Below are 14,973 nucleotides of genomic sequence, written 5' to 3' on the forward strand. Positions count from 1 at the left end.
CCACCCAAGGGAAGAAAAGAAAAGAAAGACACCAAAATACATGTACATGGTAAGATAACAGCAAACATAAGAGGGACAGAGAAGACAAAAATAAAGACGCACAAATGGATAGATAATCACAGAGGGACATGATGAAAAAGACAAAGTGGGAAGAAAAGCGAAAGGTCATGAGAGGCTATACTGAAAGCAGACAGAGAAGAAAGCACTAAAAACATGCAGAGCAATCACAACAGTCTGCATTTAATTTCTGCTTGTCTATATCACACATTTGCTGATGCTCTGTAATATATATGGTAATGTGACAAAAAGCAGTCTTTTATTCTGCTTTTATTCAAATATATCGAGTCAATTCAACTTGACTTAAGTAATACAAAGTTTACAGTGGAACACATATTCACTGCAAGAGTAAGTGTCTACAGGCATCTGTAAAGTATGGTCATGGTTTGGGGTTGCATTTTAGCTAATGGTGTTGGAGATCTTGTTAAAACTGATGGAATTATGAGAGCAGAAAAGCAGAGCCAGATTTTGATGCAATTTGCAACAAAATCTTAAAATCTTCTGAATGGCAAGAGCGTCATCTTTTAGCATGAAAATGGTCCCAGATATACTGCCAATGCAGTAAAAGCAAAGCAGGACTCCATGCCTCCACAGAGCCTGGACTTCAACAATACTGAAGTGAAGTTTGATCATCTTGGAAATAACTGAAAAAAAAAAAAACAGGTCAAGAAAGCTGGAGAACTATTCCTGAAGAATACTTAAGAAATGAAAAGAATCAAGTTTTGTAGGGAACATTTAGACATTAGTACAAAATACTGAGTTCTAAGCTTGTTTTAACTGTACAAACACTATTTTGCCATATATACTGTATTTCCATCTTTGTATGTTTCAATAAATTACTACTCTTATTTAAAATTTTCTTGCAAAATATAAAGAAATGAAGGGTGGCTCAAGACTTTTACTATATATTGTATTTATATTAAATGCTGATATTGATAAGTTAATATTTTTCACCGGCACTAATTGACTTGTAACACCCAGCTGAAATGGAAAAGGTTCCCAGTTATCTAAAATACATGCACAGGTTAAGTGTATATGATGTAAAAACTGTCAGATAACACTATGTGGATAAATAGTGTTATGCTTTGCTATTCTTTAAAGTTTCCAGTTTGCATTGTTTTTTTTTTCTCGCTTTTCTTAATCTCACTTATCTGTTACCTCATTGATTCTCACTGTGTTCTGCACTCTTTCATTCATCCTTCTTACCAGTGGAAGTTGTGGTAAGAGACTTTTTCAATGTAAACCTTTATTTTTCAGATTAAGTCAACTAATTTATTTTCAAATTGCTCTAAATTCCACCATTTCATGTCCTACTCAATCAGATCAGCTTGTGCCTCTCTTGCTTTTAAGGGAGCAATACAGACGTACTAGACAGCACGTCTTTCATATCAGGCTCTTTTAATCACATTTTTACTTCACTTGAAACAATCTATAAATGTACCTTCACATATTTTAGCTAAAAAAAAAACTCTGCAGTTTACTTATTTTAGTTTCTTCCTGTAAGTCCATTACCTGCATGAGGCGCACTAGGGGTTGGGTTCAATGTCTGTCACACAGCAGTCAAGGTTGGGGGCCCTGCTTGTCCAATCCCTGGCTATCAAGGCTGGATATTGGAACACAAAATGTCACCTTTCTGGTGGGGAAGGAGCCTGAACTAGTGCTAGAGGTTGAGAGATACTTAAATATATTTGGGGTCACCTCAACGCACTGCTCAGGTTCTGGAACCAGTCTCCTGGAGAGGGACTAGGCTCGATTCCAGTCTGAAGTTTCCCTTGATGAGTGACAGCAGGCTGAGGTGGGTATTATCATTTCCACTTGGCTAGCTACTGGTACATAGGGTTTTAACGGTGGATTACAGAGCTGTTTCCTTGTGCCATTGACTCAGGAACAGGTCTAGACTGTCGTTTGCACTTATGCAACTGTTCAGAGTATCCAGACTTCTTGGATTCACTAGGTGGGGTGCTCAATGGTGCTCTATCTGGTGAATGTCATCCTACTGGGAGACTGCAACACTCATGTGGCAAATGACAACAAGACCAGGAATGGCACTATGATCGAAAGAATGAGATCACGGGTACAAACAGCTTTCTCTGAAAGGTAGCTGGCCTCTCCCTTAGAAATAGAGTGAGGAGTTCAGCCATCTGAGAGAGGCCCAGACTAGAGCTGCTACTCTTCCACATCAAAATGACCCAGTTGAGGTGGTTTGGGCATCTGTCAAGAATGCCTCCTGGGCACCTTCTCTGTGAGTTTCTTCGGGCATGTTCCACTGGAGGCAGAACCAGGATATGCTTGAGAGATTCCATCTCTTAGCTGGCCTAAAAACATCTTGGTGTTCCCCAGAATAAGCTGGAGAAGGTGCCTGGGGAGAGGAATACCTGGGCATCTGTGCTTAGACTCCTGTCCCCACAACCCAGTCCCGGATAAGTGGAAGAAAATAGATGGATGGACAGACAGGCAGATGGACCCAGGATGATAGCACACTTTTCCTCCTGAGTTATCAAATTAGATTATTTAACATTAACACCAAGCTGGATAAGGCATGTTGTATAAATGCTGTATGGCTGTCTTCTGAAAGTTGATCCTACAGTCAAATATTCCTGTGGTAACATTGACTGTACTTGTGAGTATATGTTACGAGAAGCTGGACTGTGTAATACTCTAGAGTGTGACATATGTCCATGGCTAAAAGAAGTGAGTTGCCCAAGCCATACTTATCATTGAAGACAGGGGCCAAATCATAGGTATAAAACAATCCAAACCGTATAGTTGCATTTATAAATTCTTTCAAAAGAAAGTAAAAATGGGGATAAAAGAGCCTGATTTGAATAAAAATAGAAAAATATATTATCCTACGTGTTGGCCCCCCTAAAGCAACAAATACCTGAATCATCATTATGGAAAGCCCAAGTCTATTTGAATGATGAGTAGGAGGAGAAATGGTGGAAAATGGGGGGATTTGCAAAAAAAGAAGACGCCTTAAGCTAAACTAACAAGAATGACATTAAAAAATGAAAGCTCAAAGATGACCTTAGTCAAAAAGAACATGCTTGCCCACCTGCTTGTTGCTGGTTTCCAGCCCTTCACTTGGAGAGCCAGCACAGCTGGCGGTGGAAGATTTCGAGTGGCACTGTCCCCGGCTGCAATAGCGGTCACAGGAGTAGTAGCGCTGTTTGTCTGCAGAGGAATGATGGTATTTCCTTTCATGGGAGCGTCCACGGTCGTGGGCTCGCTCTCTGGAGGCTGTTGTTTCCGATGCTGGCTCACCCACTGCAGCTGTGAAGGAAGAAAATATTGCTGGGTGTTTCTGACAAGTCCTAAGATTTTCTTACTCCCCAGTGTTTAATACAGTGTTTCAGTAGGGGTAAAGATTCTAACAGTCATGACAGAAACAGCATAGGTCATTTCTAATCTAATTAACGATTAAGCATTTAATAGGTTAGAATTAGTTTGGAATGGAAAGGCCTTAATCAGAGAGATGACTCTGACAGAGCTCCAGAGTTGCTCTGTTGAGTGAAAACAGTCTTCCAGAAGGACAACCATTTCTGCACCATTCTACCAAGAGGCAGATAGTTGCTGGATAGCGTAGTGGGCTACTGGAACAAGGAGGCATAAGTGGGCAGAGATGGGTAGTAACGCGTTACTTGTAACTGTAATCCATTACTTTTTCAAGTAACGAGTAAAGTAAGGGATTACTATTGCAAAAACGGTAATTAGATTACCGTTACTTTCCCGTAGGAACGCTGCGTTACTAAAACTGTGATTTTTTTGCGAGAATGTCTCATGACAGTGATGTAAGCGAGTGCGACGTTCGTGACAACAGCTGTGTGCAGATCAACAGTGGATCATATATCGAGTGCGGGAGAGAGTATGAGCGTGCAGCATTTAAAGCGTGGAAGTACTGACCTTATTTTGAGTTTGATTCCATAAAAAGTGACAAAAACATTAGTGTCCGCTGTGCGTGGGAAGAAAACTTCTTTTTAGAGCGAAAAAAAACCCTAAACTTCCAAGCAAACACCGAGTGCGCTACGACGTAATGGAAAATTCACAGAGAAACTCGTGGATTCTTCCACTGACTGCTGCGGCACACTGCACCAGGGTAAACCTGTTTTAAAAAAGGGACCTTTCCATTTGATTACATTTTGTATGATGGATTATGCAGAAAAAGTAGAATTGGGCTGAAAAATCTATCGCTTTATAACCTATTCAGGTTGTAAATCGTGTTTTTAAAAAGTAACTAAGTAACTAAGTAATTAATTACTTTTGAAAATAAGTAATCAGTAAAGTAATGGGATTACTTTTAATTCGTTACTGTAAGTGGGCAAGAAATAAAGAAATAAAAAACAGGGTGCTGTTGCAATGCTACTACATAAGTAACCCCAGCAGTTTGAACAGGATGAGGGGCTTATGGAATCTTTGATATCCAGCATCCAGCATTGACGGCGAAACAACTGGTGTTCCAACATTCAGAAGAAGGACCTACTCTCATGGCTAGAGATTGCAACAGCAAGGGGGAGGCAGGACGACAGGTATCATCACCCCCACCCGAGATTGGGTACCAAGTGCACCGGAAAAAGGATCTTTGAGTGCATGAGGATCACAGTGAAGCTTGAAACCTGGATGTTTCCACAACACAACCTCAGAAATGTGCATTTCTTAACTGTACGTGCAATATCTGCATTATAATCAGACTCCTGTGCATGTAGAAGTATATATAGAAGAGAAGTGTAGTCGGATGGTAACGAAGAGAGGGAAGGTAGTCAGGAGATTGAACTACCAGAAGGCAACTTTGCAACGTGTTCTAGTAATAGAAGGGGCTACCGTTTTTTGTTTTTGTTTTTTTCAATTATTCAGAAAAGGTATATGATAATATTGATAAAAGGTATATGATAATATATAACAGGACTAATGGGACAGTAGTACAGAGGTTTCAGAAGTTGCTTTAGAACTCTTCTGTTCTTTAAGATTCCAGTGTCCTTTTTTAGTATTTCTACTGCTATACAGCAAATACAGCAGAATAACTGCTAATTAATTCACCAAATTTCTTTTTCCAAATTGTAAATAAATATGGTTTAAAACAGTGCTTTATGATGCTAACATGATTTACTTGGCCAACCAAGTAAAAGTGGATACTTACATAAGTATCCACTTTAATCTAAGTATCTGGATTTAATTGTGCAAATTTAATTGTTTTAACCCTTTTTTGTCAAATGTTTCGTTAAAATCAGAGGTTTTTATAGGTGACTTAAGTTAAGTCCCTAATATTCTTTCCAATAATGTGTTTTATTGTTTTCCCCTTGTATTTAACTATATTAAACTGACAGTACATGTTATATTTGAAGTAGTATGTAAGAAGCAGGTAAGATGCTAGAGCAGGGGTCCCCAATCCCAGTCCATGAGGGCCGCTGTCCCTACAAGTTTTAGATCTCACCCTGGGTCAACACATCTGAATCACATGATTAGTTCATTACCAGGCCTCTGGAGAACTTCAAGACATGTTGAGGAGGTCATTTAGCCATTTAAATCAGCTGTGATGGATCAAGCACACATCTAAAACCTGCAGGGACACCGGCCCTCGTGGACTGGGATTGGGGACCCCTGTGCTAGAGAGCTGCCCTTCTTGTCAAAAGGTGTCAGAATCTGAAACCTTTGATTCAGAATATGAATGAGTATCTTTTTACATTTGAACAGGTAAATATCTGTCAAGAAGAGATATTTCAGTGACTATGTTGCAATGCAATCTACTGTAAGACAGATGACAAGAGTCTGAACTACTTTGGTGAGCCTTTAGTCAGTGCAAACCAACTGCCACTAAGCAGCAAAAAACTTATGGCAAAGTGGAAACGCTAACCTGATGGTGGCATCGAAGAAAATCGGAGGATTTCTTGATTGTTTATTTATTCATTTATCTATCGTTTTCCCGAACTGCAAATTGCTTTGTTAACTAGTAAAAGTTGCATTTCCTGCAAAAATACTGGGTGAATGCCATGTAGTGGAAATCATGTGCCAAAAACAGCTGAAGAAGCGGAACTATCTGCTTTATTTCAAAGGGTACACTGAAGAGGAGCGAGAAAGAAAAAAAAAGCAGAAGGAGCGAGAGCGGGAAAGAAATGCGGCAACAACCACAAGTAGGATTCAAACCTGTGCTGCCCACTCTCAGGGCACCTGCTCATCTCAGTGAGGCAAAGACAGATTTCCTATCCTGAAACAAACGTAATTCATGGGAAAACGGTAAACGGTATGAAAAAAAATTATTTTACCGTAACCGTCAGGAGTGTCTGAAGATATTGGCACAAGGCTCATGTCTCTGGAGTCCCCGGTTTAGAAGATATGACGAGTTGAAAAGTTAAAAAGCTTAATATTTAAAAATGCATAAAAGTTATGAGCACCAAAAGATAGAGCTGCAGGGCTCTAGACTAACTTTTTCCATGGTTACACTGGTGCGCCTAACTTTTTTGTTAGATGCAGATAGTCATTCATATTCTGAATCAAAGGTTTCACAAAAGTTTAGGTGCACACAAATTTTTCAACAACATCGCTTAACACTGTAGTTTTACATGTGCACTTTAAAAAAAATAAAATAATACAGGCAATATCGATATAGGCAATATCGATGTTTAAATTATTAACTAACAGTCTTGTCAACACAAAGTTCTTTATTTGGAGCACCATTCTACAAGAAAGATAAGTTACTGAAAGTCCTTGTTCTTAAAGTGCTTTGGCAGTCTTTGGCAGTAGTAGACATTGTAGACAATGTTAAACTTAATCATCATCTCGGCCTCTGATGATCTGTTTGCTGCTGCCTGCCGCTGAAAGGGAGTGGGGAGAGGGGACACTTGTTTTGCAATTTGGCATCATTTTAAAAAAGTTTACATTTCTTCGCTATTAAACAGCAGAAATTTGGCTTTCTTGTTGGAGGTCATTTTTGGAGAAAAACAAAACAGCAGCCGACAGCACTGTACATGACTTGTGCTTAATAATCGAATGAATAATGCAGAAAACAGAGATTTGAGAAAGAAAACTGTTCTAGAAGTACACTGAGAGAGAAAAAGCACTGTGCAGCAAGTGTGATTTTATTGTGGCGGAAGCAAAACAGCAAAAGTAAGAGGGAATTCATGATGATGTTTATCAAATGTGAAGACAAGTTTTGATCTTCTTTTGCTGCTGCAGTCAATTTTGGTTGGAGAGTGACAAAACCTGCAGCATCATAATCTAGCGCAAAAAAAGACGTAAACACAAAGCATGGACCTGACGCATCAGAATCAGTAAGCTGTCAGCTTTCAGCATCAACGCGTCCATGTACATGTCGTCAGGTGATAAAGCTGACATTTCACTGATGTGTCGGGGCCGCATTCTGTGTTTACGTCTTTGAGTGGAATCCGTTTAGCTGTTCTCATTTACTGTTAGCTTGTTGGTGGTTGTTGAAATAGTTTTGTGAGGTTTAAACTGAGATTCTGGCCTTTCTGGTAAAATACATTTATATTTAAAAGTTGATTCAGGATTCAATGAATCGATATCACTTTATTCAAGCTGCTCACCTCTCTCTATCCGCCTGCACTTTCAAAAGTACACACTGACTATCTCTGATTGGTTTAAACCATGTTATGGGCATAATGTGTGTCTGCTGTTGACCACGCAGAGACTTCCAGAGTTGCGGAGACCTTTTTTTGTACTAAACAGCTGGTTGCACCAGTGCGACCTAGGATTTTTTTTAGTCACACCATTGAGAAATTAAGTCGCATAAGCGACCAAATTGGTCACACTCTAGAGCCCTGTAGCTGGCATTAGCAGAAATAGCAGAACAGTTTAAAATTTGAATGGTGAAAATAGCACAAAAACTGTGGGAGTAGTTAAGTGTCAAAGATTAAAGAAACAGGAACTCAGTAGGTTGAGTGAACCTATTGACCTTCACCAAAGTGATGCTCACCCAATGAGCTTACTTAGGTGATGTTAACAGAAAACATTGTGATTCCACTGACATGCAGATTAGACTATGAAAGTCTGGATATCTGGAATACGTGTCATTTTCTGCTTCTAAGTTTTATTTTTGACCCAAATGTCTGTCTCCTTTAACTTGCATGTTAAAGAAACAAGACTGCCTTATTTCATCTGTGCAATACTATCAAAATAAGGAACACATTTTAGTAATGCCGAAAAACTAGGATGTGAGGGAGGCTATATGTCTTCCTTTTAAGCTTCACTTTATTGGCTCTCTATTTTAAGTCGTTATCATTTATCGTAAATAAATCCTAATAAATCTCCCCAAATCCTTTTGCTCTCAGACTGCAGGTATACCTGTAGTTCACAGAGCATTCCAAAGTAGAATGGGAAGCAGAGTCTTCATCTTGGACACTAAGATTGCTGGGGATCACAATCCACTGTGCACTGCTCCTCCAGATCCTTTGTTTCACCGCTTTTTTATTCTCTTACTGCTCTAGAGGTTTTTTCTGGTTAAAAGGGACTTCTTCAACCCCATCGTCACCCAAGTCCTTGTTCTTAGTGAGTAGCTGGGGCTCTTGCTAATATTGCAGATCACGCGTCCTATAATATAAAGCCCCTTAAAGGAAACTATTGTTGTGAGTTGGCACCATATAAATGAATTGCAACTGAACTAAAAACAATCACATAAAATTATAGGATAGCATGATGGGACAGTCCAATACTAAGTGGGACTAGATGATACTGAAGTGGGACTAGATGATACTGAATGTCTTTGTACACTGTGATTTTGATAGTGCTTGTGAATAAATTCTGACTGACTTTACCAGCAGAACCGGGAGGTTGACCTGCCAAAGGTGCATCTAAAAACCTCTGTCTGTTCTCTCTGTCTCGGTCTCTACGGTGGTGGCAGCGACGGTGATGGTGGTGGGTTCTCTCCTGGCTTGGTTTTTCCAGGGTGTAGTCTCTTAAATTGACCTCTTGGGGCCGCTGTGGGGTCACAGTTGAGGCTGAGCGCTTCATAGGGCTGGCATCAGGGACAGACTGAAGGAGAAAGACGGATAGAGAAAGCCAGTCAGCAATACATTTTAGAGTTGTTTTTCCCCACAGCTTCATGTAACAACTGCATCTAATTATTTAATCCACACAGTAATTGCCCACTGCTTAATCTGATGAAGAAAATACATTACAGCACAAATGTAATCATTTGTGTTGTGTTTTAGAATAATTGACTGTTGTCCCACATGACACAACAAAGGGAGTGAAAACATTTTACATTTAGCTAAAGAATGCATCAGTATTAGGAGCACAGGGCCAATCTGCCCATACAAGTCTGTCTTAGTAAATAGTAAGTAAGTATCAAGATAAGATAAGACTTTATTGATCCCACGACGAGGAAATTAAAGGCAAAGGACCAGGTGTTTCACTCATACCAGTAGGAGCTAATTCATTCAGCTGATTAACCTATTTTAAGATAGAATTAGTTTCAGGTTTTATAACATTCTGTAGACTTTTCACATATATGGAACACCCAACTGGAATGATCTGTAACAGAAAATTTATAAAAAAAAAAAAGTCAAAATTAATAGTGAAGGGTGAATAAGACTTTTTAAGAGACATCTTCTAGTTCCAGAAAAAAAACCCTCTGTATTTAGCAATAGCTAAAAAAACAAACAAACTGATTTTCAGAGGTCAGAAATAACAAAGTACACTAATGTGTAAAGTACAGATATCTAAAATTTCTACTTAAGTATTTATTTTTTTGACTACTTTTTTGCTTTTACTCCCTACATTTTTAAACAAATATCTTTACTTTCTACTCCTTACATTTTAAAACCAGGCTCATTAATTTTGTTTTAACACATTTGAAGGGTATTATCATTTTGTCACTGCAAGTCTTCAAACATCAAACTAATTTGAACCTAAACAGTAACAAATGAATTGCAGTCCTGTTCATTTATTAATTAACAGGGGATGTTGCATTAAAAGAGATGACATGTGCCAAAGTCAGAGGTGTCAGTGTTTTGTTTGTTTTTTTTTGTTTGTTTGTTTTTTTGCTTCAGGTAATTTCAAAGGCAACGTTTCTATCAGCTCAACAAATATCAGCAAACACAGAAACTCTTTGTGTGCAGTTTGTCTCACAATGTGTAGCTAGCTTTAGCTAACACTGTTTTTTAAATGAAGAGATGGAACTAGGTTTCCAAAAATAAAGCGAGCCTTTATTGTGGCTGATGGCATGACAAAAACACTAGAGAACACTAAGGAGAAACTAAGGAGACTGAGAACACTGTGTAAACTAAAAAGACTGACACTCTGTGGAAGAACTATGAAAAAACTATGAACACAGAGTAACTAGGCAGGCTATGAAACAGTGACACAATAACGGAAACTATGAAAAGATGAGGTGAGGATAACAGACAATCTGACACTGACTGAGCAGAAACACACGGATTAAGTACACATAAGGAATGATCAGGTGGGGAGGAGGCAACCCCCCCTCTGTCCCCTTCTGGCTGCCTCTGCCTCAATTTTATCCCACAACTTAGACATTCACATTACTCACACTCTCATTACACATGCATATAGGATCTTGGGGGTGGACACGCTACACGGAATCCAAATTACCATCAGGGTGTACACCTCACCCCTGGCGTCGTTGCCCACCTCTCAATTTTAAATACACGTAGACATTGAGGGCTAGCAGGAGGGGCTATGCGCTTACCTGCTGCTCTCTGACAGGTAGCTCCATGCCCTCCTGGGTTTTAAATGCACCTTAGAACACACATGCATCAACACTACAATAAGCGGGTGGAGGGAGGTTTGGAGTCTTCTCTCACCCCGTTCTCTGCGGCCTGCTGGAGCGGGGGGCTAGGAGGAGGAGTTGGCCCTCCGACTGGGGTCTGAAATGTAGGGCCTCCCTGCTGTGGAGTCGGGTCGGTCTGCTTCTCCCCACCGCAGGGAAAAGGGTAACACCGCCTGGGTCTGGGTGCAGTTCCCCCGTCCAGGGGCAATGTACCTAGACCCGGTTCGTAGAGTACGCTTTATGTCTGTCTCCACGTTGGTTGAGTGTGGAGTAAGTGCATATGAGAGCATGAGGGTGGGAATGGATGTTTGTATCTGTGTGTGCCTGTATGTCTGTGTCTATACGTCAGGTTGGGTATCAGACGTCACCTCTCTGGGGACATATCAGGCCCTCCAAGGTTTGGAGGCCTATCTCCCCCCACCACTTCCCCTGCCGGTGGCGGACTCCCTCAGACATCGGTGCGTTGGTGGTTCTTTGTGTCCGGGGATGGGCGCCCAGGTACACATCGGGCCACTTCGGAGGTGGGGTGCCCGCGGCCTCTCGGCCTGGGGCTTGGTCACTCAGGCACAGCTGGCTGCTGGCGGAGCTCACGGGCGCATCACTGCAACCCCCCTGGCTTCTGCTCCGCGGCTGCTGAGTGACCCCTCATCTGGGACTCTCCTCAGCTCTTTCTGGGACAGTGGGACGGCTGCCCCTCTGTTGGTCTTCCTTGGTCTCTTGTGTTCTGGGGGCCTCTGGATGTCTGGAGTTTTGATCTCCTCCATACCTGCTTCATGCCCTGGAGGACGGGGCAGTGGCTCCCCACACCCTCTAGCACATAGGTGTCAAACTCTGGCCCACGGGCCAAATTTGGCCCGCAGCCTAATTACATTTGGCCCGCGAAGCCATACCAAATTACTATTAGAGCTGGCCTACTGGTATTATACAGCTAATATATATATTGTTTAGTATTAAGCTTTGCTTGTTCCATATTCAGTTTTCCAGCAAAACTTATTTGAGTCCATAAGAAAAGATTCATTCTTATATCTGGAGGAAGTTTTTTTTTCAATAAATATTAATGTTAGCCCACGACTTTGTTCCAGTTTTGAATTTTGGCCCACTGTGTATTTGAGTTTGACACCCCTGCTCTAGCAGATCATTACATGAAGGAACCTTTTAAAAACAAGCGCGTCCATGTTCACGGGTGTACACACGGGAGCTCACACTCACAAACTACACCCTTTTTGGCTCCTACCTCAAAGCACACTGTGCGCTGTCGATCTGAACGATTTCAGACCTGTGGCACTCACCCCCATTCCCGCCAAATGCCTGGAGAGACTGGTCATTAAACACATCAGAGCTGCTTTTCCACCATCTCTGGACCCGCACCAGTTTGCATACAGGGAGAACCGGTCAACTGAGGATGCGATCGCCATAGTGCTGCACACATTATTGAAGCACTTGGAACACAGGAACACCTATGCACGGCTCCTCTTTGTAGACTACAGCTCGGCTTTTAATACCATCCGGCCATATAAACTCCGTCCCAAACTCCACCAACTGGGACTCAACTCCTCTCTGTGCAACTGGATTATGGACTTCCTCACTAACCGCAGACAGAGTGTCAGAGTGGGTAAGAACACCTCTTCCACCCTTGTGGTCAACACCGGCGCCCCTCAGGGGTGTGTTCTGAGCCCTCTGCTATACACTCTCTTCACCCATGACTGTATTTCCTCCTGCGCGTCCAATCTCATTGTTAAGTTTGCCAATGACACCACAGTGCTCGGACTTATATCCAACAACGATGAGACAAACTACAGGACAGAGGTGCAACAACTAGAGTCATGGTGCCACGACAATAACTTGGTCTTAAACACCAAAAAGACCAAGGAGATCATTGTAGATTTCCGGAGGAAGGGTCATAACAACCATCTGCCTCTCTTCATTGGCAGTGAGGCGGTGGAGAGGGTGAGCAGTTTTAAATTCTTGGGGGTAACTGTGACCGAGGACCTGTCCTGGGGCAACCATATCACCTTAGTTGCACGGAAGGCCCAACAGCGCCTCTACTACCTGAGGAGACTACGGAGCGCACACATTCCCAGACCTCTGATGTTGAACTTCTATAACTGTGCCATCAGCAGCGTCCTGACGCATGGATTTCTAGTGTGGTTCCCCAGCTGCACCAAGGCCGACCAGCAAGCACTCCAGCGGGTGGTGAAAGAAGCTGGCAGAATTATTGGAACAATTCTGCCAGAGATTAGTAATATCTTCCCCACTCGCTGTCTGAGGAGGGTGCACAGTATCCTGCGGGACCAACATCACCCTGCGCGCCACCTTTTCCACCTGCTGCCCTCAGGGAGAAGGTACAGGTCTATACAGGCCAGAACGGCCAACAGCCTGTATCCACAGGCTGTGAGGCTCCTGAATTCTGCCCCCCTCCCCTCTCTGCCCCCCTCTCACGGACAATAACCATATCCAACTTCTTAATAGCACTGAACTGGTTTGCATTGGTGCATTAAATCTTTATTCTCTCCCCCCCTCTTTCTTAAATAGACAACCATCATATCTCACAGTACAATAATATTGAACGGGTTGCATTGTTGCATTTTGTCATGTTTCTCAGGTCTTTGTCTGAATGTCCTATGAACATTACCTGTCTTGTTCTCATGTTGTTGCTAAGGATTGTCTCATTGCACTGAAGTCACACTGGGTTAAATATTTACACTTGGGTTTTAAGGGGTATTTGTTGTTTTTTTTTACGGGTTGTACGGAAGCCCCAAACGCAATTTCATTGTTCTTCGACAATGACAATAAATAAATACTTGACTACTTGACTTGACTGATCAGGGAAAGCGGAATCACATGGGGAAAGCAGCTGATAACAATTAACATAATGACAGGACAGGGGACGTGAAGCTAAATACAATAAACACAAGGATCCTTCAAAATAAAACGGGAAACATAACGAGACCCAGACATGACTCGAACTAGACAAACAAAGAAAACTTGGACATGAAACATTACAGACAAACACACGAAGACTTAACACAGGGATGAGACAAATGGGGAGCTTGATAAATCATGAATTAAAACTGTAACCCAGGCATGGCAGAATGTAACTAGATAAACTGAAATGAAACTAGACTGAAAAGGAATAACAAATACATCAAGAAACTCAGAATACTGTATATGCAGTTTCATTCTACCCACTGCTCGTGACTGCACCGTGTATCGTGCAGGTAGATCACAGGTAGATCGTGGGGTGGATGAGGTTCGTCCTGAGTTCCTGAAAGCTCTGGATGTTGTAGGGCTGTCTTGGTTGACACACCTTTACAATGTTGTGTGTAGGGGTGGGTTTTGACTATCGATTCTAGCTTGGATAATGTGATATCGATTCATTAAAATCCTGAATTGATTTTTTCATATATAAATTTATTTTGCCTGAAACACCAGAATCTAAGGTTAAACCTAGCAAAATTTCAACAACCACCAAACAGCTAAAACAATAAATGAGAGCAGGTAAACAGATTCTGCACAAAGATGTAAACACAAAGCATGGACCCGCTGACGGATCAGAATCAGTGTGATGTTGCACGGACACGGTCGGGGCTGAAAGCCGACAGCTCACCGATTCTGATGCATTGGCGCTTTGTGTTTAGGTCCATTTTGGAGTGCCCAAAAGCACAAGGTGTGCAATACTCAGAGACATGGCCAAGTTAAGAAAGGCTGAAAGACGACCACCACTGAACAAGACACACAAGCTGAAACGTCAAGACTGGGCCAAGAAATATCTCAAGACTGATTTTTCTAAGGTTTTATGGACTGATGAAATGAGAGTGAGTCTTGATGGGCCAGATGGATGGGCCCGTGGCTGGATTGGTAAAGGGCAGAGAGCTCCAGTCCGACTCAGACGCCAGCAAGGTGGAGGTGGAGTACTGGTTTGGGCTGGTATCATCAAAGATGAGCTTGTGGGGCCTTTTCGGCTTGAGGATGGAGTCAAGCTCAACTCCCAGTCCTACTGCCAGTTTCTGGAAGACACCTTCTTCAAGCAGTGGTACAGGAAGAAGTCTGCATCCTTCAAGAAAAACATGATTTTCATGCAGGACAATGCTCCATCACACGCGTCCAAGTACTCCACAGCGTGGCTGGCAAGAAAGGGTATAAAAGAAGAAAAACTAATGACATGGCCACTGTTTTGG

At 41.9% G+C, this 14,973-nt stretch overlaps 1 protein-coding gene across 5 annotated transcripts in view; it reads right to left on the reverse strand.

The window, feature by feature from the left end:
- Positions 1-14,973, reverse strand: part of LOC146696574 (voltage-dependent N-type calcium channel subunit alpha-1B-like) — a 67,508-nt gene that overhangs the window by 9,149 nt on the left and 43,386 nt on the right. For 4 of the 5 annotated variants that reach the window (XM_085474731.1, XM_085474732.1, XM_085474730.1 and 1 more), the window contains 2 exons: positions 8,820-9,036; positions 3,113-3,330 (listed from right to left, as the gene is read on the reverse strand). In XM_085474731.1, the coding sequence (XP_085330857.1) occupies positions 3,113-3,330; positions 8,820-9,036 (435 nt within the window). Of the gene's footprint in view, positions 1-252; positions 702-3,112; positions 3,331-8,819; positions 9,037-14,973 lie in introns of those variants that run through there. The other variant, XM_085474733.1, reaches the window with a different exon arrangement.

This window comes from Copadichromis virginalis, linkage group LG12 (assembly GCF_057382275.1).
Source record: "Copadichromis virginalis isolate Kocher_CV1m ecotype Utaka linkage group LG12, C_Virginalis_male_GT1.1, whole genome shotgun sequence".
NCBI lineage: Eukaryota > Metazoa > Chordata > Actinopteri > Cichliformes > Cichlidae > Copadichromis > Copadichromis virginalis.